Source organism: Scyliorhinus torazame, chromosome 8 (assembly GCF_047496885.1).
Source record: "Scyliorhinus torazame isolate Kashiwa2021f chromosome 8, sScyTor2.1, whole genome shotgun sequence".
NCBI classification, from domain to species: Eukaryota; Metazoa; Chordata; class Chondrichthyes; order Carcharhiniformes; family Scyliorhinidae; genus Scyliorhinus; species Scyliorhinus torazame.
Window position 1 is genome coordinate 15,417,297 of NC_092714.1, and position 25,848 is coordinate 15,443,144.

At 47.1% G+C, this 25,848-nt stretch overlaps 1 protein-coding gene across 4 annotated transcripts in view; it reads left to right on the forward strand.

The window, feature by feature from the left end:
* The window catches only part of cxadr (CXADR Ig-like cell adhesion molecule), a 120,000-nt gene extending 94,982 nt beyond the window's left edge, over nucleotides 1-25,018 (forward strand). For 2 of the 4 annotated variants that reach the window (XM_072513120.1, XM_072513122.1), the window contains exons 6-7: nucleotides 1,109-1,247; nucleotides 2,425-2,878. In XM_072513120.1, the coding sequence (XP_072369221.1) occupies nucleotides 1,109-1,247; nucleotides 2,425-2,695 (410 nt within the window). In that variant the 3' untranslated portion in view covers nucleotides 2,696-2,878. Of the gene's footprint in view, nucleotides 1-1,108; nucleotides 1,248-2,424; nucleotides 2,879-23,659 lie in introns of those variants that run through there. The other 2 variants (XM_072513121.1, XM_072513123.1) reach the window with 2 other exon arrangements.
* The last annotated feature ends 830 nt before the right edge of the window (nucleotides 25,019-25,848 follow it).

Below are 25,848 nucleotides of genomic sequence, written 5' to 3' on the forward strand. Positions count from 1 at the left end.
GAAATTGACCAGAGGGGTGTGGTTTTACTGGGGAGGTCCCTGGAGAGCTAATGTGCTTTCGCAACCTGCGGAGATGATTGGATTTTCAGCTTGGGGGAGATGAGGCCATTGCTGGGTGGAGCTCAGGAATGCAGAGAGGCAGTTTAGTTTTGGAGAAGCTTTGGGAGAGCGAGGAGGTAAATTTCGATCTGCTGCTGTCGGTCACTGAGTCCACAATTCTCTCACAGCAGGATAGTAATTCAAGAGTAAAAATCTGTCGAGCAGCGCAGTCTTGTCTGGGGACAATAAAGAAGCTGAAACACGTCAGGCGAAAATGATCAGCCAGAGTCTGAAGGAGTTCTAACAGGAGCCAAATATGTGTTATATAACAAGTATTACTCTAGACCATGCTAATTTTAAGATCGATTGAGAGCTGTATGTCTATTTTCTTGTGGTTTAATTAGAAATTGAGTAGTAATGTTAAGGGGTAATTGTAAATTGCTCTTTTCAGGTGTGAATTGAAAAAGGTTAATATTATAGTCTCAATAAAAGGTTTGTTTTAGAAATACCAAAGCATTATTTTTTTTTCATGCGATCACTCCTGGAGTGAATCATTCTTTCCACACAGTCTTACAAATAAACTAAAATATTGGGGTTTCGATCAATTATCCTAGCTGCACGGTTGGGGGTCTGGTTTGGGATCGTAATAGAGGAAATGTTTTTTAATGTCGTGAGCTGTTGCAATTTCCAATGCGGTGCCTGAAAGGATGGTCGAAGAAGCTTTAATCAATAGTAAATTTCAATATGAAATTGGGTAGATAGTTTGGGAATACATTAGCAGGAGCATCGGGAAAGGACAGGGGAAAGGGGGTTAGTTGGATAGATCTTCAAAGGGCAAGTATGATGGGCAGAATGGTCTCCCATTCTGTGTGATTCTTCATGTGAAGAATAGCCATTGGAGTGTATTTCCCGAGTTTGTTGGAGTCTTTGGAATTCTTGATATCAATTTGTATCTTCAGGAGGTAAGTTGCAGTCATCACAGTGCAGAAGGAAAGTGGAAGATTTGTGCTTGTTGTGGAAGCATTATTGATCTTTTCAAATATGAATTGAAGTACCTCTTTATTTTAAGCATCAAACAATGCTGGGAGGACAGCGGGAATCGTTATAGCAGTTCTGCTGTTTTTACTCATACTGGCCATCATCATCTGGTGCCTCTTCTGGAGAAAGAAGAAGAAAACCTATGAGAAGGAGCAGTCATATGAAATAAGGTAACAATAGCCCCATCCCTCAATCATGAACAGTCATTGGTGTCTGCCAAATGCCGCTCGCCATTTGTCTATACCACAGGAGCAGCTTGCAAAGCGGGTCAGGGAGGTATCCTTTTAGGTTCTGTAGCTGAAAATGCCGGATGGGGTCGGGCTCCAGGGTTGGATGTAGGTTGGACTGATTGAATAGCTTTCCAGAACAGCTGACATGTGAGCTGAATGGCTTCTGCCTCTGCTGTAAGATTCTAAGTTTGCTTGGATGGGGTGTGAGGAACTGGTGTTTCAAGTTTAGCACAGAGCTAAATCGCTGGCTTTGAAAGCAGACCAAGGCAGGCCAGCAGCACGGTTCAATTCCCGTATCAGCCTCCCCGAACAGGCGCCGGAATGTGGCGACTAGGGGCTTTTCACAGTAACTTCATTTGAAGCCTACTTGTGACAATAAGCGATTTTCATTCATTCATTTCATTATCTTCAGAGATTCTGAGAGAAAAGCTTTGGATAACTATTTTAAAGAAAAAATTGCTTACCCTACATTGATTGTATTTGATAATTGTCACGTGTACCGAGGTGCAGTGAAAAGTACTGTTCTGTGTTAAGTCCAGGCAGATCGCTCCATACATGAATACGTAGAACATTATTATAAATACTTAATGTAAATGCATTAACATAAGATACTGGGTGCAGCACACGGAATAGAGTGCTACAACTGCAGTGAAGCGGTGTAGAAAGATCTATTCAGTCCATAAGAGGGCCATTCAGGAGTCTGGTAACATTGTGGATAAAGCTGTTTCTGAATCTATTGATGTGTGTTCTCAAAATTTTGTATCTTCTGCCTGATGGAAGAGGTTGGAAGAGAGAGTAACCCGGGTGGGAGGGGTCTTTGATTATGCTGCCCGCTTTCTCAAGGCGGCGGGAAGTGTAGACCGTCGATGGATGGGAGGCGGGTTCGCGTGATGGACTGGGTCATGTTCACAGTTCTCTGATTGTAAAATGATACCGTGCAAAATCACTTCACAGCTCTTTCCCCACGGCCCTGCAATATTTTACATTTTAGAAATTATTTATCCAGTTTTTGAAAGTTGCTGGTGAATCAGCAGCTGTGCTTTATATGCTCGAAAATGTTTTAGATCCTGTTTGCTTACATTGTGTTGAAAAGTCTTCTTGCTCCCTGCCTTGACAGAGAGGATGTTCCTGCCCCGAAAAGTCGGGTTTCGACGGCCCGAAGCTACACGGTGGATTCCCAGCGTTCCTCCCTGGGCTCCATGTCTCCCTCAAACATAGAACCCTACAAGACCCACTATGACCGACTGGCCACCGATGACCTGGAACGCCTGCCCAATCACAGCCCGAACATCAACCCTTCGTTCAAGGTAGCTGCCCCTAGTCTGAATCGGATGGGGGCTGTTCCTGTCATGATTCCAGCACAGCACCGTGATGGTTCCATTGTGTAGCACACAATTCAAAAACTGCCTTGTCCCTTGCATTTTGATACACTACGTGAACTGAGGAATATTTCTGATTGAAAATTCATCAATATCAATCTTACCGAGATTTACCTTTTGTATATGTACGCACACCTAGAAAATGCCCTGGTTTAATCTTATCTAAAGTTAATAAGAATTTTCTGTATTTGGCGAGAGCTTTGTATGTGTTGTTTAGTTTGATATATCCTTTTTTTTTTAGGAAATTCTCAAAGCAAACGGAGCAGAAAATCCTTTGGTTGTCCTGGTACATAGTGAACTTGTTGGTTTCAGTTGGGGCTATAATAAAGAGCTTGCAGTGGAGAGGGGAGGGGTGGGTGGGCGGGTGGGTGGGGGCAGGAGTTATTGGGGTGGGGTGGAGAGGGTGAAACATGGAACAGGCCAGAGTTCTTGCTCCTGATCAGTATCTAATGAATACCATTGGTCGCTGCACTTTCTTGGTGCTAAGCAGCATCTGATTAGGTGGTGGTCGGGTACGTTGCAGGTGCTGTCAGGGTGGTCGCCCAGTTTGCAAGGTGTTCGATGGGTGGCAGGTACAGTGCATTCATACCCCAGCAGTCACCCCAGTTTTATTCCGCTGAACCCGTACCATTTACTACACTCTTAACATCGACCCTCTAGAAGCCGTCATTGAAACCCCTTTATTTGGCATCAAGTTAATTTGGTTATTCTGCTGGGTTTTTGTTGAAGGGGTTGGTGTGGGTCTGGTGCTTATGCGTTTTAAGTTTTTCAAAGTCCTGGGTTGTGCTGGATGGGTTGCTCTTTTGCTACTCACTCTGTTGCTAGGCCGACCAGTGGTCTCTGATGCATCTTCTGCCCCTTTTAAAAGTTGTAAAATAAAAGTGGCTTTTAGGATTCATTAAGGTGTGACTTATCGTTGTGGTAGGAGAGAGTGTCTCACATTTTTAAGAATGTTAATCAGGTTATTTAAGTTTGTGATTTTGCACCTTGAGTTATTTTTTGTGTAGGGAAAGGTGGTTGAGACCCTGCCGAGGGAAAGTGACCAAAAAGACCGAATGTTCGATTTCTTAAAATGTTTATTTCGCTTGGGGTTGACCAGCTCCGTTGTGGTTCAATGGCTGAGAGGCTCTGTCGAGTGAGGATAATAGGATAGTCGCAACGAGGAACTGTCTGAGGCCTGATGGGCCCAACGGCCTCTTGCTGTGCTGTACTATTTTATGATTCCAGTAAGGAGACATGACCGATCAGAAGGGTGCAGTGTGGGTTGGTGTTCGATTGCTGGAATCAGTGACTTCAATGATTCTGGGCTAGCAGGAGGATATGTTGGAGCAGGGAAGTTAAACCTGCACCTCACCTCTGGACTGCTAACTCTTGACCCATCACACTTTCAAAGAACGGAAAATGTGTGCAGAGTGCAAACTGTTGAATGAGAACAGTGGAAGCCTAGATGTGGCTGAAGGGCAAGCAGCAAAGAGGAACGGCCAAGTGTGGTGTTTCAGACTTCACGGAGCTTTCAGCGTCACTGGGCTTAATTACAAAGCAGAACCGGGGATGCTTTCCGCTGCACCTCCATGGTCAGACCATCAGTTCTTGCTCTGCATCCTGAATGACCACTTGGGGGCAGCACATTAGCACAGTGGTCAGCACTGCGGCTTCACAGCGTCAGGGTCCCAGGTTTGATTCCCGGCTTGGGTCACTGTCTGTGCCGAGTCTGCACGTTCTCCCCGTGTCTGCGTGGGTTTCCTCCGGGTGCTCCGGTTTCCTCCCACAAGTCCCGAAAGACGTGCTGTGCTGTTAGGTGAATTGGACTTTCTGAATTCTCCCTCTGTGTACCCGAACAGGCACCAGAATGTGGCGACAAGGGGATTTTCATAGTAACCTCATTGCTAGGTAAGCCTACTTGTGACAATAACGATTATTATTATTATTAGGTACTTGAAGGACTGCTCCCCACCCATAGCTGCATGCTGATGGAAGAGAAGAAATCTGGGGTTGGGGGAGAGGGAATAACTTGTGTCCTTTCTGTGCCATTAGTCATCGAACATATGACGAGGAACAGGCCGTGCTAATGCAGCTGATCAATGGAATTAAATTTTAAATTGAAGAAATCAATTCCATTTATATTACTGCTCCAACACTACGCTTTCCTGTAGATTATCATAGACAATCATAGAATTTACAGTGCAGAAGGAGGCCATTCGGCCCATCGAGTCTGCACTGGCTCTTGGAAAGAGCACCCTACCCAAGGTCAACACCGCCACCCCATCCCCATAACCCAGTAACCCCACCCAACACTAAGGGCAATTTTGGACACTAAGGGCAATTTATCATGGCCAATCCACCTAACCTGCACATCTTTGGACTGTGGGAGGAAACCGGAGCACCCGGAGGAAACCCACGCACACATGGGGAGGATGTGCAGACTCCGCATAGACAGTGACCCAAGCCGGAATCGAACCTGGGACCCTGGAGCTGTGAAGCAATTGTGCTATCCACAAGGCTACCGTGCTGCCCTACCGTGCTGTAGGGTGGTGTTCATTTTGAGGAGGTGCCTGGAGGTAGCGATAACTTTTAGCAGTAGTTTCATTAACCATCTTTCTTTGAGGGAAATTCAAACAAGTGCATTCGTTATCCCAAAGCCTTGGTACGAATCTGAAGGACAAACTTGTTATGTAAATGTTTTGTAATAAATTGGAAATTTTATTTTAATGTTGAACTGTTTTGTGGATGTTATTCTGTGTCTTAATTGAGACATATTACAATAAGCTGTTACTTTAAACAATAAGTCAGTGTGGGATAAGCTGTATGAAGGACTTAATATTGTGATTGTTGGGAAGGGAAGTAACTGAGAAAATGGCTAATGTTGCAAATGCTAATGTGGAACTTAAGTTATGTGATTTCTACCTTCATAATAGTGAAGGTGCTGCCCTGGGTGGTACTTTGAGCCCCATTTTGGGATAAGTCTATTTCTACTGTCAGACAGCAGATCCGGGACAAGATCAATCCCCACATTTTTCTCTGGTTGGTGGCAGGTTTGGATGTAGAAACTCTTTTTTTCTCTCTCTTCCAACCCCCCCCCCTCAATCTGATTTTTGTTATGCGGCAAATTATATTATAATGGCGATAGCGTATTTTCATTTGGCGTCAAACGTTCCTGGGTTTGATTCCTGACCTCTTGTTTGCTGATCTCGGTGAGTGTAGGTGCTTTGAGAATTGTCATCCCGTGACTATGGGCCAACAGACGTGACAGGGGCTGGTGTGGAGTGGAGCTGGGTCTGTCTCTCCTCGAGAACAGCAATAAGTGTGCATACCCGGTGAAGACCGAGTCCGACCTGCTGCTGTCGTCAGGCGGCCTGTTGAAACCTTGCCCAGCTGGGGAACAACGGAAACCCGGCTGACGTACCCGAGGGCAGTCAGATCTCGACCGGGGTTGGCAACTTTGGGGGAAGGGTGCACTTGAGGCGATTCATGTTTGTATGATTTGGAGAGTGTGGCTTAGTGCGAGGAGGGGGAGATGGGAGGAGCGCCTTGACCCTTCGCAGTTAGAAGGTCCCAGATCTCAAAATGATTTTGAATGTCTCCTGAATATAAACTGAGCGCTGCATTGAAAAAAGAAACAGACAAATAAAAATGCAAACCAGACCGAAGGAATGCTGGTGGAAGTGAGAAAGGAGGAGGCGGTTGCCCTTTTCCCCTGTACCCTATTATCACAGCAGCTACCCCGTTCTGCCAGATGTTCGGACAGCACGGTAGCATTGTGGATAGCACAATTGCTTCACAGCTCCAGGGTCCCAGGTTCGATTCCGGCTTGGGTCACTGTCTGTGCGGAGTCTGCACGTCCTCCCCGTGTCTGCGAGGGTTTCCTCCGGGTGCTCCGGTTTCCTCCCACAGTCCAAAGATGTGCAGGTTAGGTGGATTGGCCATGATAAATTGCCCTTAGTGTCCAAAATTGCCCTTCGTGTTGGGTGGGGTTACTGGGTTATGGGGATAGGGTGGAGGTGTAGGCTTGGGTAGGGTGCTCTTTCAAAGAGCCGGTGCATACTCGATGGGCCGAATGGCCTCCTGCACTGTAAATTCTATGATCTATGGTGTTTGTCAGGCCTATTGATTTGTACCAACTCCAATCTCCGCTTCTGTGGGAGCTGTTGGAAGGGCCCGAGGGGGAAAGTCATTTCTTCCATTTAACCCTCGCCTCAGATAATAGGGTACAGCTTGACGCCTCTCCACCAAGAGAGAGAACCCACAGAAGCACAGTTTAGGCTTAACCAGAGATGAAAGCGTTCGGTCATGCGGTGAGGTCGGAGAAGTTGGAATTCTTCCGACTTGGAGCAGAAACATTAAGAGATGACCGTGAGAGAGTGTCACGCCACCCTGGGCAAATGCGTGGACAATTCCAGCTCCACGCGTCCCGCAGTCACAGCACAAGTGAATTAACCAATAATTCTGATTTAAAAAATACCCCAAAAGTCTTTGGCCCTCGGCGGCCCAATAATTATAGTCACTAGGTTTGTAAGTTGGAATACAATTGTTGTTTATTTACAAGAATAATGGTGAAATACGCAGCAGATACAGTTGGCTAAATATTAAGAAGTACCTAAATCTTACTGTAACTTTCCTCCTCACCTTCATACATATATATAAAATACACACAAACAAGACAGACAAACGCAGAGGGGTGGAAACGGGGAAAAAAGTAAGTGAAAGAGAAAAAGAGACTTTGCTTCAGGTGATGGTTCCTTGCATGCTTTCTTCACAGTCAGCTTGTAAATGACAGTCTTTGGTTGGCAGCCTGTACTCTCTCCTTTCCTGGAGAGGCAGACTTTTTGTTTCCTCAAACCTGGCTTTCTGTCCGTGGTTGATCTTCAGGCCTCTGTGGCGCAATAAAGGCAGTCCACACAGGCTTTCTGGAGAGACGCCTGTTTCTCATCAAAATTGGGCCTTCAGCTCGAGGTTCGCAATCAGGCCTCCACCTTTCGGTAGCGGGGGTCGGTCGGTTACGCCTTTGCCTTTCGGGAGAGAGAGTCGGTCGGTCCTCGCCTCTCCCGGTACATCGATCCACGCAGCCTCTCTGCCCGTTCAGAGCCAATGGAGACAAACGGAGAGTGGGCCTTCTCTCTAAGCTGCCAGGAGTCAAACTGAAAACCTCATGACTCTGAAAACATTCCAGAGGAACGAATAGGGAAAATCAACTTTTTGTCGTGCAACTTGGTTGGTATAATACATAGTACAAGGCGAAGAGGTGAAATGATGATCGATAACCCTTAGAGGGTTGTTGGGATTTGCATGGCAAATGTAGAAAATGTGAACAGCGGGAAGCCAAAAGGCCAACATACCATTTGGGATGCAACGCTGGAAAGCGCAATGGGGGAAGAGCTGACATTGGCGCAATGGCTAAATGGCCTCCTCCTCTGTTGTAAGGTGCGCTTATTCCAATTTAATATTTTTGGGTTGGGAAGAACTTGGGTAAACCTCCAGCTTAAATCTTGTGTTCTTTATCGTCTTGGATAACTGCATGTCTGCATTGTCACCCGTTTGTAGAAACAGCTCAGCTTTGATTTCTCACGCACAGCAGGTGACGGGACGGGTTGAAAGCGCAGTTAATAAAACACCGTGTCCTTGGTTTTATGAATAGGGGCAGAGATCACAAGAGCGAGCAGTTTATGTTTAGGAGGCACTTGGCTGGAGTATTCCACCCAGCTCTGGATGCCGCAGAAGGATGGGAAGGCATTAGAAATAATGGAGAAAAAGGGGGCAGTGCAGTGGTTGTGACTGCTGCCTGCGACGCTGAGGACCTGGGTTCGAAATTCGGCCCTGGGTCACTATCCGTGTGGAGTTTGCACATTCTCCCCATGTATGCGTGGGTTTCACCTCCACAACCCAAAGATGTGCAGGATAGGTGGATTGGCCACGTTACATTGCTCCTTAATTGGAAAAATGAATTGGGTACGCTAAATTAAAAAAAAAAGAAAAGTAATAATGGAGAAAGGATACATAGGAATGGTTCCAGGGCTGAGGAAAGCTGCGGTGAAGACAGCTTGAAAACGTTAGAATTGTTTTCTTGGGCGGGGGGAAGAGCTGTTTCAAAGTAATTGGTTGAAATAAAATGCAACACGGGGAACATCTTTTTCACGCAGTGAGTGGTTAAGGTCTGGAATGCTCTCGCCTGAGAGTGTGGTAGACGCTGTTCGATCGAAGCATTCGAAAGGGAATTAGAGTGTTATCTGAATTGGAAGAATGTGCAGGGTTTTGGGTTGAAGGCTGGGGAATGGGACAAAGTGAATTGCTCATTCGGCAAAGCCGCCGCAGGCTTGATGGGCCGAACGGCGGCCGCCTGTGCTGTAATAATTTTGCGAATCTGTGACATAAGCAGTTTTAAGCAACAGTGGCTTCAAGCAGATGTCATTATCCTTTGCTGCCGATCACCTCCACCAGTCTGAACCATCGCTCCAGGGCCAGAATGACAGCATTGTTTCCATCTCTGGTTTGTGCCGAGACAGCTGGTCCCTGTTGGCATGGAGTTATGACGGGGATTGGGATGGGAGGGTCGAATCAGCTGGAGTTCCCGACTCCTGATTGGCCGTCGATTTACCCCTACCGGGAGGAGCTCGTGGATGTCGGGTGAGGAGAGGGTGATTTGGAACTTACCTGTGATGCTTTCTGGGGTGGAATAGTCACGGCTGCCGCTCATCATCTTTGCCGGTGAAGAGTGACCACTCGATTGGTCAGCACCCATGGAAAATATTGCAGGGAAAGAATGTGAGCCTTGAGAAGTGGAGGAAGGGTTTGGGGGAGGCGGAAACCATGTTGGGGACTTGGGAAGTTGTTGGACAAGGAAAGGTTTCTGAACATATGAAGGAATATCTGCTTTAAACTGACATGCAAACAAGGCAGGGGCTGCTCTGTAGATTGTGAACTATTAACAAAGGTCGCATGCACTGATTCGCTTAACTTCTGTTGTACTTTGCACTGATTTATATCTTCATGTTTTGGAGGGGTACACTTTGTAATTATGCCTGTTACTTCTGTGGACAAATAACATGAAGCTTAAATAAAGATTCGAGACTCTGGAAACCGTGGCTGTTTGGTATTTTGTAAGGGGCTAAAGGTCGATGCAATCCATTCTGGCAAGGAGCAGCCTGAATTTGGGAAAGTGTTCCTTTCTCGCATTTCTTTCCAGGGAATAGTGGTCAGGACAGCGCCAGGGACCCGTGTTCGATTCTGGCCTCGGGTGACTGCCAGTGTGCAGCTTGCATGGTCTTCCCATGGCTGTGTGGGTTTCCTCCGGGTGCTCCAGTTTCCTCCCACAGTCCAACGATGTGCGGGTCAGGTGGATTGGCCATGCTGAAATTTTCCTTTAGTCTCCAAAAGGTTAGGGTGGGGGGGGGTGGTTACGGGTATAGGGCGTGGGCGTGGTGCTCCTTCGGGGGGTTTGGTACAGATTTGATGGGCTGAATGGCAGCCTTCAACACTGTCGGGATTCTGAGAGGGAAAAGTTTGTACATGTGTGGATTTCCTGAGAATTCAACACAATATCGGGACAGGAGGAGATCATTCAGTGGCCTTGCTTGTTCTGTCATTCAGTTGGATCACGTCTCTTCTATATCTCACCCCCATCCCCTGCCTTGGTATTCTTTAACCTTCAAAATATTTTTGTTAAGGATATTAATCTCAGTTTTGAAATTCGAAGTATAAGTGACGGTCCCTTGCTGCACAATGGGAAGTCAGTTGCTCCAGAGTGCCAGTGCTAGCTTGTGGAAAGCAATGAAGTTACTGTGAAAAGTCCCTAGTCGCCACATTCCGGTGCCTGTTCGGGTACACGGAGGGAGAATTCAGAATGTCCAAATTACCTAACAGCATGTCTTTCGGGACTTGTGGGAGGAAACCGGAGCACCCGGAGGAAACCCACGCAGTCACGGGGAGAACGTGCAGACTCCGCACAGACAGTGACCTAAGCACTGTGAAGCAACAGTGCTAACCACTGTGCTGCCTGAGAATGATCCAATTCCCTCCTATCCAAGTCCAATTCCTCAGTTGTCTCCCCGTTGCCCTATAAAGCTTTTTTTCTTTTCAGGAATTTGTCCAATTCGCTTTTGAAAGTTGCCATTGAAGCTGCTCCCACCATTCTTTCAGACGGCGCATTGCAGTTCACAGATCATCATAACACAATGTGTTTCTCAAACAAACATTTATTGCCCTCTTTTGTTGCCATTACTTTCATAGGAAATGGGGCAAAAGTTGATAATTACATGTGGGGCTAGAACCTGTACAGATCTGAGGGGCTGAACAATCTACTTTGGTGTTGAAGTGTCTAAAATCAATGGTGAAATGTGCTTAAACTGGCAGCAATGTTTTTCCTCCCAAACTATTTCTAGCAAGCAAGCAAGATTCTTAATACTACCTGGGCTGATGAGCTCAATCGAGCTGCAGGTTGAAACCTCTTGAGTTTCGGTTGTCTCACGGACTCCGTCCGCAAAGGTGGATCTCGCTCACCTCTCCCTTCTGTCCTTGAATCTTCCCTGTTGCCTCTGCACCGGGTCTTCACTACAGAAGGCCCTGGTGGTCGACTCTTATTCCCCTCTTTGCATCTCTTCAGAAAGTTCTCTGGCCTTCAGCCAGTGAGGACTCTGGGTGTGAGTCGCAACATCCAATGATTGCAACTCTGCAGGACACTAGGAACCCTCATCCCCCCCCAGTGGCCCATCTCCAGGTGTATTATTTGCACCTAACCGTACTCCATATATGGTAGTGGCTGGAAATCTGGGTGCCGGTAAGTTTAGCTTCATCTGGGCACTGCACAACAAGTGACCCATTTGAATGGGACCGATTATCTCCTGCTGCCTTGTTTACAGGGCAGGCCCAAACTTGTCGCGACTGTCTGTCTCTGCTCGGTGTATTCAAACTAGGCACCTGACAAACCCAAATCCAACTTTTTGACATTTGCAAAGGCACGCTAGAGATGCAAGTTCCTTTTTGCTTCTGGAAACCCTTATTTGTGTCTTCATTGGCTCGATTAATTTGCCTATTCCAGGCGCCTCTCCCAACTGCCCTCCCACATCCTACCTTCCGTAACCTTCAGGCCATCCAAAACTCTGCCGCTTGTGTCTTAACTCACTTCAAACCCCATTCCCCTGTCACCCCTGTGCTCGCTGACCTACACTGGCTCCTGGTCAAGCAAGATCTTGATTTTTGTCGTGTTGGGTGTTCCGATACACAAATGGACCAACACGGTTGTCAAAATAAGAGCTGGATATATATTTGAAAGTGATTAATTTAGTGGGCTACGGAGATGGGGCTGGGAAATAGAACCAGCTGGGAGCCGGAGTGGACACGATTAGCCGAATGGCCTCCTTCTGTGTTGGAAATAACAATAACAAAAAAAAATTACAAGACAGTGTTTTTCAAACTTTTTTACCGAGGACCCACTTTTTCCAACTGGACCTTTTGGGCCCACACCTGCCGACCTTCAGGATTCATCTTCTTCTGACTGCTTCGTGCAACAAGACACAAAGCCTTTAGGCTTGCCTTTTTTGCTGTTTTTAATCATCCAACTTTTCTTTGTGCTGTGGCCCTATTTGCCTCTCGCCCTTGATTACCCCGCCTACCATTTCTCATTCCCTCATCACTCTGCTTGGGTTCAAAACTCCCTGCCGCTCCAGTGGGATTGTGAGAATATTGAACTCCCCGTCTGAGTTTTGTATGCTGCCCTCTGGTGGTGATATTAATCAACAGCTACAACTAATGTAACAGCAAGCGAAAGGTAAGTTTATTACAAAACACTGCTGACAAGAAAATGATCAGAGTTACCAATTAAATGGGCAGCACGGTAGCACAAGTGTCTAGCACTGTGGCTTCACAGCGCCAGGGTCCCAGGTTCAATTCCCCATTGGGTCACTGTCTGTGTGGAATCTGCATGTTCTCCCCGTGTGTGCGTGGGTTTCCTCCGGGTGCTCCGGTTTCCTCCCACAGTCCAAAGACGTGCAGGTTAGGTGGACTGGCCATGCTAAATTGCCCTTAATGTCCAAAAAGGTTAGGAGGGGTTATTGGGTTACGGGAATAGGGTGGAAGTGAAGGCTTAAGTGGGTCGGTGCAGACTCGATGGGCCGAATGGCCTCCTTCTGCACTGTATGTTCTATGTTCTAAATACATACATAGATTGCGTGTGGCTAAGGGTAAAAGTTGATGTGTTCAGCAGCTGCGATGGGTTCTGTAGTCCAATAGTCGGAGGTTGCCTTTGCATGTGGACTCAGCAGGTCAACAGATGTTTGGGAGATATGGAAGGTGTCTTGTTCCTCACTGGTTCTGTGGTTATGGGACTTGTGGTTCGCTTGGACTCTTGCAACCAAACAGCAGTTCATCTCTGAAAACCTTCCTCTTGGCCAAGAACCCTCCCTTGATGATATCTGTACAAGTTCTTCCTGGGGTTCTGAACACAATGGCTGTTCTTACCCAGACCGATTCAGAACCCAAAATGGCTGCTGTCCCAAAGTGTTGAATCGTGCCTCCATATTGGGTTAGCCCCCATCTGAGCTGTTTTGTTACCTGTGTGGTAGGTAACATGTGCTACTCAAACCTTGGGTAGTGATGAGGTCTTCTGAATCTCGACGAAGAAGACTCAAACTCGTCCAGTAGTAACAGAAGGTTTATTCAGTAACTATAACAATAATTGCATGAGTTCTTTACTTTAACTTTGATACTAGTGATAAGGTTAACAAGATTTAACTACGGTAACTGTACGTAACTCCACTAGCCATCTGAACTAGTCTGCTGTTGCCCTGGTCACAGTGCACCCAAGAGATAGCCAGAGACCCAATGTGATTGCCTTTTATTCCCCTGTTGGTCCGGCTCTCTAGTGATCATGTGGTGCTACTGATTACACATTAACCCCTTGTGTACATGCACATATAGAGATCACTACATCCCCCTTTTTTTCGTGTTACCTATTTTCTGTATATTGTAAAGAAAATTGAACAAACATAATGGATGCAGTTTGCAAATACATAAAATCAATGAGTTAGTCAGTCAAATGTGAATACATTTAGTCTCTAAGGTTTTTTTTTGCTTGCATGAAATAGGTAGACAAATGATGTTATGTACAAGTTGTGATGATCTTGATGATTATACAAAGCCAATTAATATTTATGAGTCCAATCTTAATAAAAAAAATTGTGAGTCCAAACTTTATGAATTTGTTCGGTTGAGTTGCTTTCGTTTTCTATTGTTGAAGTGGTGATGTTGATGTTGTAATTTCTTTGAGAACGTCATCAGTGTTCTTTAAGTGACTATCAAGTCATCATGAGGTGTTCGAATGGTCGAATCACTTTGTTGTCTGATTTAGACTTTTTTTTTCCCTATACTTGTGGTAGCGATTCAGTGTTACACCATTGTCTGACCTGGACTTTTTCCTGTGCTTGCGGTATTGATCTAGTGTGTCATCTGCCTTGAAAGCTGGTGTGCTTGCTTGTTCTGGAGCAGATGTAAATTTGTGAGATTCTTTGTCATGCCTTGGCATGTTTGTAGTCTTGTCATTGTTTTGCAGTGTGCTGTGGCATTGTCCTTCATGTGCAGAGTTGTACCATGCTGTACAGGTCTTTGTTTCATTGTTGTTGTTTCTGTCATTTCTGTGTTTGTTGTTTTTGTTGTCATTCTTGTCATTTTTCTTGTCGTGCTTGTTGTTTCTGTTATGTTTTATAAAGCATTAGTTAGGCCCCATTTAGAATACTGTGAGCAATTTTGGGCCCCTCAGGAAGGACATACTGGCACTGGAGCGGGTCCAGCGGAGATTCACACGGATGATCCCAGGAATGGTAGGCCTAACATACGACGAACGTCTGAGGATCCTGGGATTATATTCATTGGAGTTTAGGAGGTTGAGGGGAGATCTAATAGAAACTTACAAGATAATGAATGGCTTAGATAGGGTGGATGTAGGGAAGTTGTTTCCATTAGCAGGGGAGACTAGGACCCAGGGGCACAGCCTTAGAATATAAGGGAGTCACTTTAGAACAGAGATGAGAAATTTCTTCAGCCAGAGAGTGGTGGGTCTGTGGAATTCATTGCCACAGAGGGCGGTGGAGGCCGGGACGTTGAGTGTCTTTAAGACGAAGTTGATAAATTCTTGATTTCTCGAGGAATTAAGGGCTATGGAGAGAGAGCGGGTAAATGGAGTTGAAATCAGCCATGATTGAATGGTGGAGTGGACTCGATGGACCGAATGGCCTTACTTCCGCTCCTATGTCTTATGGTCTTATGGTTCCTTGTTGTCTTTGTTCTTGTTGCGCTGCATGTTGTATTTGTTGTTGCTGTTGTTGTTCTTGTTTCTGCTGTGCGTCCTGCGGTGTTTGTTGTTCCTGTTGCAATGAGTGTTCCGTGTGGATGATTTGTGTCATTGTCACAGTTATTGGTGTCAGTGTCCGTTGTGGTATCTGTTACATTGAGCGCCTCTTCTCGGGAATTATGAGAATGATCTGATGTTGCGTTGATGTTGGTGACATCAGTCTTTTGTGGTGGATTTGATTCCTCTTCTTTGCTTCCTTGGTACTCCTCTTCTAGAGTCATTTCTGGTTCACTTGAATCATCATTGATTTCTTTGTGCTCCTCTTCTGGAGTTATTTCTGATTCATTTGAATCACCTTTGGTTTCTTAGTGCTCCTTGTCTGGAGTCAAACTCTTCAAGATTTCAATTGACATGGTCTCTCTGGACTCATGAGTAGCCCTCCTCTGATTGTTGAGTGCTTCTGTGCAGACAAGCTGAGATGTGTCAGTCTCACTGTGATCCTGCGCATCCTGTATGGGAATTGTGATTTCTTTGTCACTTGTCTCACATACAGTGGGTAGACATTCAGTGTCTTCTTGTTGGTTAAATAAGCTGGGTAGACCTTCATAGTCTTGTTCTGGTGGCTCAAATAAGCTGGGTAGACCTTCATAGTCTCGTTCATGCATGGCATTCGCTATGGAATGTTTGCTTGCTTCCATTTTAGAGTCTGTCACTGAGCTGTCTGTGGAGGCTTGCGTCGCTCTCTTTGTGGAGGCTTGTGTCGCTCTCTCTGTGGAGTCTTTCATTGCTCCCTCTGTGGAGTCTGCCATCGCTCTCTCTGTGGAGTCTGCCATCGCTCTCTCTGTGGAGTCTGCCATCGCTCTCTCTGTGGAGTCTGCCATCGCTCTCTCTGTGGAGTCTGCCATCGCTCTCTCTGTGGAGTCTGCCATCGCTCTCTCTGTGGAGTCTGCCATCGCTCTCTCTGTGGAGTCTGCCATCGCTCTCTCTGTGGAGTCTGCCATCGCTCTCTCTGTGGAGTCTGTCATCGCTCTCTCTGTGGAGTCTTTCATCACTCTCTCTGTGGAGTCTTTCATCGCTCTCTCTGGTTTAGCACGCTGGGCTTAATCGCTGGCTTTGAAAGCAGACCAAGGCAGGCCAGCAGCACGGTTCAATTCCCGTACCAGCCTCCCCGAACAGGCGCCGGAATGTGGCGACTAGGGGCTTTTCACAGTAACTTCATTTGAAGCTTACTTGTGACAATAAGCGGTTTTCTTTTCATTTTCATTTCATTTTCTGTGGAGTCTTTCATCGCTCTCTCTGTGGAGCCGTTCATCGCTCTCTCTGTGGAGTCTTTCATCACTCTCTGTGTGGAGTCTGTCACCGCTCTCTCTGTGGAGGCGTGCAGTGCTCTCACTGTAGAGTCGGTCTGTGCTCGCTCAACTGAGTCGTTCTGTGCTCTGTGTGTGGCGTCATCTTCTTGGGTATTTGACAGGCTGCTGTCATCCAATGTATCGACGATCTGCCATGGCATCATGGTATTGGAATCATCTACCATGAGTAGAGTCATGTTGAGCTTTGCAACCGTGTTGCTGATGCTGTGATCAGCATACCCGAATAACCCAGCCATGTCTGAGCAGTATTGTGTGTATTGTTCGGTAGACAAATCATCTCTTTTTGTTTCGGAGTTGTTATCATTCTCTTCATGTTCAATGAACAAATCATCTTCTTGGGTTTCAGATTTGTCATTGTGCTCTTCACTTTGGGTGGTGCAGACTGCTTGTTCAAGGGTGTTGGACAGTTATTTTCAACTGCTGGTATATGTTCGGGCATTGTTCTGTCTTTTGAGGTCAGAAAATTGGGGTTTGCAGCTTTACATTTCTTTTTGTTCATTTCCGTGCATTCCCCTTTTAAGTGGGTGTGGTCCAGGTCGTCTGATGTCATGACGCTTGTGACGTCATGCATAGGAATTGATTGCACATGCGCAATTCGAGTTTCCTTTCCTGTGCGCTCTTTTCGCAACTGCGCGTGCACGGCTTCTTGCGCATACGCAGAACACTGTTTCACCGGTTTGAGACTTTGCATGTGCGTACTGGCCGGAAGGCTCTTGCTCAAGATGGCTGATAATCAAAAAGTGCTGTTGCATCGAGTGAGATCCTGCCTCTGCCTCGTGGTGAGTCTTCGCGCCATTTTTACCGATTTTGTTTTCTAGATATTGATTCTGTGTTTGTAAAGACTCACAGTATTGATTTTGTTTTTGTTCATAAGCAAGGCATTTTTGTATAGCAGTTTCTAGAGTTAGATACCTATCTTGTGAAAGTCCATAAATTAATTGATCCATTATCATAGTGTCTCTGAAATCAGCATAATCACAGCCTAGTGGTAGTAACTTGAGATTTTTAATAAAATCAGTGATGAGCCCTCCGTTTCTCTGGCATTTATGACAAGAGTTACATCTTTCCAACATCTCACCAGACTGACTCTTACAGTGTTCATCAAATTTTTTGAGTATTACTTCTAATTTGGTGTTGTCTTCACCTTCTAAGTAATTAAAGCAATTATTGGGTTCGCCCCCGTCTGGGCATTGTCCCATCCACTGTCGAGCCGAGGTAATTAACCTTTTAAAAGTCCCAGTCTCATTAACTTGAATAGCTCCCATTGTGCCAGGTTTGGTGAGATAGGAAAGAGCTATTCACACTTCCGGTGGTACAGTGGTTAGCACTGCTGCCTCACAGCTCCAGGGACCTGGGTTCAATTCGGGCCTCGGGTCACTGTCTGTGTGGAGTTTGCACTTTCTCCCCGTGTCTGCGTGGGTTTCCTCCCACAGTGGGTGCTCCGGTTTCCTCCCACAGTCCAAAGATGTGCAGGTTAGGTGGAGTGGCCATGATAAATTGCCCCTTAGTGTCCAAAAGGTTAGGTGGGGTTACTGGGTTAGGGGATAGGGTGGAAATGTGGGCTTAAATGGGGTGCTATTTCCAAGGGCTGGTGTAGGCTCGATGGGCTGAATGGCCTCTTTCTTCACTGTAAATTCTATAATTCCAGGGAAGCCATTGTCAGTGAGTTTCAGTTTGCCCTTGTGGAAACGCGCATTGAATTTTAAATGTCTGTGTATGTCTATCTGCAACCCACTTGGATCCTTCGAAAAGTCTGACAATCATTGGAGTACCCAATTCTTTTTTTTTCCAATTAAGGGGCAATTTAGCGTGGCCAATCCACCTACCATGCACATCTTTGGGTCGTGGGGGTGAAACCCACGCAAACACTGGGAGAACGTGCAAACTCCGCACGGACAGTGACCCAGGGCTGTGATCGAACCCGGGTCCTCGGCGGCGTGAGGCAGCAGTGCTAACCACTACGCCACCGTGCTGCTGTACTCCGAGAACGTTAGAAAGATTAAAACCGTTTCTCAGGTCTGGGTAGTTATTTTACAGACCCAGACCATCCCACCAGTGGGACTCTTTAGCCCCCCCCTCCCTCCCCGAACCCACCAACACACCAGGGGATTCTTTCCTGCCCCACCCTTCCTCTGACCACCCAGGTGTATCCTTCACCCCACGACTCATCCCCCACTCTTAGTACCCCATTGGGGTCTACCATTGCTACCACCCCCTCCCCACTCACATGGGACTCTCCCCCAACCATCCCCGGCAGGCCTGGCTCTCATCCACCCCCTTCCTAGGAGGTCCGACACCCTAACCCCTCCCCCCATCCCTCATGCGCAATGCACTCATCCAGAGGCCTGAAACACGTCCTACAGCCCCTCCTCCCCCACCACACTGGAGGTCAGAACCAACATTCCATTCTCCCTCTGCCCCTGTGGCCTGGAACCTAACCCACCAACCCCTTTGCGGGCCGGGCGTGACCTGTTTGCGACCCCCCCCCCCGGCAACCCTTTGATTCCCCGTAACCCCAAATTCTATCTATTTACCACAGGTGCTTATTTAGGTCGTCGAGGGCTTTTAAATTTCACTGGACCTTGAAACTTACTCAGATAATGGCAGCCAGCGCTGTAATAAAAGGGACTCTCCTGGAGTTCGACGCTGGGTCCCGAGGCCACACTGCATCTGACTGGATTTCACTCGGCCTGAACCAGGAGGTCGGACGAGATAGGATCAAAGAAATATTGAGATAAGTAACGGGTATGGAGGGGCGGTCAGAGGAAGCTCAGTCCCAAATTGAAATTTTATTCTGTGCATATAGCACAATACCTGCCAGATTGTTTTCCTTTTGATATCTGACTTGGGTATCAAATTGCTCAGCTTCTTAGTGTGTCCAACAAGTGCCAAGTTCCCTTTCAGCGGGGCGAGCTGACTGGTGGTGATTTAACCTGAGGGTCACCGCACCTCCGGCAGGCGGCAAGGTTGGATAACTTCCAGCCGGTACAGGGATTGAACCCACGCTGCTTGCCTCGCTCTGCATCACAAACCAGCTGCCCGGCCAACTGAGCTAAACCGACCCCATCCTCAATAATGGGGGGGGGGGGCGATGCATGACTATCCTAATCCTCAGTAATGGCGGGGGGAGCCCAACACGAGAGTGCAAAAGACGAGGCTAAATAAATTGCAGCCATCTTCGGCCGCACTTCTCGAGCGAATGATCCATCAGTAGCTTCACAGATGCCAGCATCAACGCCCCCTGGATTCCAGCAGCTTAATGTGGTAAAAAAGGGGTATGTCCACCTTCATGTCAACTCTCCTGGACTTGGATGCTGGGCCCAGGAGCCACACTTCACTTGACTGGATTTCATCCGGCCTGAGTCACAAGGCTGGGCAAGGTGGGATGGATGAAATATTGAGGTAAGTAATGCGTCACGCTATCAAGAAGCGGCTGAAGGCACTAGTTACTGCCAAAGCGATGGGCCCTGACAATATTCCAGCACACTGAAGACTTGTGCTCCATGACTAGCTGCAGCCCATGCCAAGCTTTTCTAGTACAACCACACCATTGTAAAAGTGCCCCAGTGTGCTATCCGAAAAAAGCAGCAGACATCCAACCCGGCCAATTACTGGCCTCTACACTCGATCATCACCAAAGGGATGGAAGGGCAAGTGACACTTACTCAGCAATAACCTGCTCACTGGCGCTCAGTTTGGGTTCCGCCAGAGCCACTCAGCTCCTGACCTCATTACAGCCTTGGTCCAAACGTGGACCAAGGAGCTGCACTCTGGAGGTGAGAGTGACTGCCCTTTACATCAAGGCAGCATTTGACTGAATGTGGCATCAAGGAGCCCCAGCCAAACGAACCAAGGGGAATTGGGGAAAACCTTTGCTGGTTGGAGTCGTACTGAGCACAAAGGAAGATAGTTGTTGGAGGTCAGTCACCTTAGGCCTGGTAAGAAGTCTTACAACACCAGGTTAAAGTCCAACAGGTTTGTTTCGAATCACTAGTTTTCGGAGCACTGCTCCTTCCTCGGGTGAATGAAGAGGTATGTCATTCACCTGAGGAAGGAGCAGTGCTCCGAAAGCTAGCGTTTGAAACAAACCTGTTGGACTTTAACCTGGTGTTGTAAGACTTCTTACTGTGCTCACCCCAGTCCAACGCCGGCATCTCCACACCTTAGGCCTGGGTATCGCTGCAGAAGATCTTCAGGTTAGTGTGCTAGGCCCAAACATCTTCAATTGCATTATCAATGATCTTTCCTCCATCATCAGGTCCGAAGTAGGCATGTTTGCCGATGATTGTACAACGTTCAGCACCATTTCTGACTCCTCAGATACTGAGCAGTCCGTGTTCATATCCAATAACATTCATGCCACACAAGTGACAGACAATAACGATATCCCTACGACATTGGATTGGATTGGATTTGTTTATTGTCACGTGTACCGAGGTACAGTGAAAAGTATTTTTCTGCGAGCAGCTCAAAAGATCATTAAATACATGGGAAGAAAAGGGAGTAAAAGAAAATACATAATAGGGCAACACAACATATACAATGTAACTACATAAGCACTGGCATCGGATGAAGCATACAGGGTGTAGTGTTAATGAAATCAGTCCATAAGAGGGTCATTTAGGAGTCTGGTGACAGTGGGGAAGAAGCTGTTTTTGAGTCTGTTCGTACGTGTTCTCAGACTTCTGTATCTCCTGCCCGATGGAAGAAGTTGGAAGAGTGAGTAAGCCGGGTGGGAGGGATCTTTGATTATGCTGCCCGCTTTCCCCAGGCAGCGGGAGGTGTAGATGGAGTCAATGGATGGGAGGCAGGTTCGTGTGATGGACTGGGCGGTGTTCACGACTCTCTGAAGTTTCTTGCGGTCCTGGGCCGAGCAGTTGCCATACCAGGCTGTGATGCAGCCTGATAGGATGCTTTCTATGGTGCATCTGTAAAAGTTGGTAAGAGTCAATGTGGACATGCCGAATTTCCTTAGTTTCCTGAGGAAGTATAGGCGCTGTTGTGCTTTCTTGGTGGTAGCGTTGACGTGGGTGGACCAGGACAAATTTTTGGCAATGTGCACCCCTAGGTGCATTCAATTACATTATCAACACCTAATCCCCCTCTTATCAATGTCCTGGGGATTACCGTTGACCGGCCAGTGGCTGCAAGAGGCTGGGAATTCTGCAGCGAATATCTCATCTCCTGACTCCCCAAAGTACAAAGTCAGGAGTGTGGTGGAATACTCTCCATCTGTCGGGATGACTGCAGTTCCAAGAACACTCCAACAGCACAGTAGATGGATATAACACTTGGGGTTAAGGGGATCAAAGGATATTGGGGGGAAAGCGGGATTAGGCGATTGAGTTGGATGATCATAATGAATGATGGAACAGGCTCGAAAGACTGAATGGTCTCCGCCTATTTTCTATGTTTCTAATGCTCATGAAGCTTGACACCATCCAGGATAAAGCAGCCACTTGATTGGCACTCCATCCACAAAAAGTAATTCTCTCCACCATTGGCGCACACTGGTTGCAGTGTGTACTATCTACAAGATGCACTTTGCAGGAATTCACCAGGGATCCATCGGCAAATCCTTCCAAACCTACGATCTCTGCCACCTCGAAGGGGAAAGGAAGCTGGTACGTGGGAACATCAGCAGATTCTCGTCCAAGTCCCTCACCATCGTTGTCGTCCCTTCACTGTCGCTGGGTCAAAATCCTGGAACGCCCTCCCTAACAGCACTTTGGGTGTACCGACATCACCTGAACTGCGGTGGCTCAAGAAGGCAGCTTACCACCACCTTATCGAGGGCAATAAATACTGGCCTTACCTGTGACGTTCACATATCCTGAATTAATAAAAACATTGTTTGTTGTGCCTGTGAAGGCTGATATTGATATTGGTGGGCGCCACGGTAGCACAGTGGGTAGCACTGTTGCTTCACAGCTCCAGGGTCCCAGGTTTCATTCTCGGCTTGGGTCACAGTTTGTGCGGAGTCTGCACGTTCTCCACGTGTCTGTGTGGGTTTCCTCCAGGTGCTCCGGTTTCCTCCCACAAGTCCCGAAAGACACGCTGTTCGGTAAATTGGACACTCTGAATTCTCCCTCTGTGTACCCGAACAGGCGCTGGAGTGTGGCGACTATGGGATTTTCACAGTAACTTCATTGCAGTGTTGATGTAAGCCTACTTGTGACACTAATAAAGATTATTATTGTAAAAAAAGTCCCTTCTGCAGCCGGCACAGATGAAAACCATTGGCCAGCGGTGAACTGATGTAGTTCCCGTCAGGTCGGCCTCCTTGTCCACCATCTGGTCAATTCTTTTGTCCTCTGCTTTTTCCCACCCCCTTCATGACTGCTTGTGTCCTGGCACTCTGCTCAGCCGCAAGCACCCTCTATGCATCCGATCCCGGTCTGCTTTAACTCTCACTTACAGATGTTCTTGTGTCATAGATGCGGGCCAACCTGTCCGTCGAGTGTCGATAGCAAACTCGCCGTAAAGCCTTTCTTTAGGGATGTGGACGTCATCCGTTCGCCTCACATGACCCAGCCATGGAGTCACTGACTAAACGGGCCAATAGGGACGGGATTCCTGGACGCTGGTATATTTCCATGTTCCGCACTCTATCTTGACAGCAGCTGCCCAATATTAATCTGAGGCCGAAGCTGTTCTGCCAATCATCTTGGCTGACATAAGTTTTGCATGTCTGTACCACCTTTAACGTTAAACATCCTAAGGCATGTCACAGGAGCCAAATATCAAACTAAATTTGACACCCAGCCACTTGGGCAAATATCAGGACAGGTGGCTGAATATCAGGCCCTATCGGTAGGTGGTGTTCTGAGTAGGAGAGAGAGGTAAACAGCTGGGGAGGTTTAGGGAGGGAATGCCAGTTTCAGGCCCAGGAAACTTGAGGGACGGCCAACAATGGTGGAACGCTTACAATTGGAGGCGTGAACTGGATGGGCGTAGAGATCCCAGAGGGTTATGGGGCTGGAGGAGATTACCTAGACGGGAAGGAGTGAGGCCCTGGAAGGGATTTGAAAACAAAGATGAGAATTCTAAATCTGAGCAATTGCTGCCTTTAAGATTTCACCAATGCCATGGAATTTCTGATGCCATTAAATTGTTGATGGGACAGAAACATGGAGGAAGAAGTAAACCTCATTGGTGACTGGTAGTGGTTGGAGTAATTTGCTCCATTATCAACCTTGACAGCTCCTCTTTCGATGTTTTAACAAGTTACACGTTCCCACACGGGTGAATTTTAGTTTCAGACCTGTTGGCGTCGCTCTGTGTCATGTGCCTTGTCTGTGACAACAGTCTCTGTCTCCCTCTCTTTAGGAAAAGGGGCAATGGTCAGAAGAGAAGTCCCAGGGCTATAACTCCATGGTCATCGTGTGAGGAAGTCGCCCCTGACTGGAAGATCACTCATTATGGAGGAATGGTTCAAACACTTTGGCCCGGGATTTACAAATCGTGCAGGGGATGCATGAGAAATGGAAATATTTGTTTTTTGATGATAATAACTAGCCAATCAGTACTGTACAATTGTAATATAGAATGGTAACTCATCTGTAAATGTTGATTTCCCTGTATGTCTCAGAAGAATGTAATGTGTACCAGCAGCTGCTGACTGCGATATACTCACCGACCATGGTCATCATGCCAGGGCGCGCCACCAACAGCTTGTGGGATGCCATCCTTGTGGCGATTAATCAATGCCCAGCTCCGCACCATTCACCTTCTAGGCAGTCTGACATTGAGACCAGAGTCCTCTGCCTCTCCCCCAGCCAGACCCATCACCACCTCCCTGGAACATGAGGGGAAAAGGAGGCCCTTCAGCCCACAAGCTTGCTCCACCATTCAGTTCAATCATGGCTGACCGATCCTTCCAACTCTCAATTAGCCACATTTGCTTCCTGATCCCTTCACCCAACAGAAATCTATTCATCTCAGCTGCTTCCAGTGAACCTTCAGCATTCGCAGTTACTTGGAGGAGGGAGTTCCACATTTCCCCGAGCTCACTGTGAAGAAGTGCTTCCTGAATGAGCCCTTGAATGGCTTGGTTCGAACTTTAAGATCGTGCTCCCCATTGCATTCGATTCCCTCCGAAGGGGTGACAGTTCTCGTAACCTTAACCAATCAAGTACCCGAATGACTTGGATCATCCATCAGTTTCTTAAACTCAGGGACATATAACGTCTGCCCATCCAGACTGCGTCATGGTCCTGTTCCCACGCATCTTCTGCCCTTGTCCTCCCAGGGTGGTCAAGGTCACGGTTTTGGAAGGTGTTGTCGAAGGAGCCCTGACTAGTTACTGCAGTGCATCTTGTAGACAGTTCACACCGGTCGCTGTGCACTAGTTGAGGAGGGGGTGCCAATCAAGTGAACAGCTTTTCCCCATTGTGCAAAGCAATTTGCACAAAGAGGAGCAAAGGGAATTAAATTTAGCGTGGACTGTATGACTTGGATGCTGAAAGCACAACATCCTCGCCGTGCACAGGGCCAAGAGAGAGGGATTAACGTTCCAGGCCAAGCTTCCCGATTGCCATATCTAATGAAGGAAACCTTCCCTAAACCAGCTGGTCACAGTTCCTGTGTCTTATTTTACAGTTTCAGCAGGGTGTGAGGTTTTCTGTTCCAATTCTGGCTCAGTTGTATTATTTATATTGAAATAAATGTTTTTTAAAAATTAAATAATGGCTGCAGGTGATGGAGTTAAACAAACACCATGTACTCCCTGTGAGATTAGTGGCCAGATATTAATTTGTTGCGGAGACTTGATCTAGGCCGACATACCCAGTCCAGCTCCTGAGGGAGTGCTGCAGTGTTGGAAGTGCCGCCCTTGGCCACAGCAGATCCCAAGACAATAGGGGAGAAGATCAGGGTGGTTCTCCTGGCTAACAGGAGAGGCTCGCTTTCTTTCACTCGCCAACTTCCGATCCCAGCAGCTATTCTGGCCCAGATATTGTGTAGCCCAAAACTATCAACCAGACCCAGAGTGTAGCTCACAAACGCTATTTAAATCTGGCCAAGCCTCACACCGACATTAACCAGCCACCAATCGTCCAAATCTTCTCGCTAGTGAACAACATTTGGAAGAATCTGCCCAAGGCATGAAGGCAAAAACACTTGCATCATTTAAAAAGTATTTTGGTGTATAATTATATGCCAGGACAATGGGGTGGCCTTGATATCTTTCTCAATGGATAAACCATTTTATAGCCAGTCCTGTTTACCAACCTCCCATTTGTTCGCTGATGTCAGCGCCTTGTCCAGCAACACCTCCAGGCTGAAATTCTCATCTTTGTCTTCAAAACCTTCCTTGCCTCACGTCTCCCCATCTTTGTCATCTCTCATTGCCCAGTTGGCCCAGTGTTAATCATTTTTAAAATAAAGTTAGAGTACCCAATTATTTCTTTTCCAATTAAGGGGCAATTTAGCGTGGCCAATCCACCTTCCCTGCACCCACGCAGACAAGGGGAGAATGTGCAAACTCCACACGGACAGTGACCGGGGGTCGGGATTGA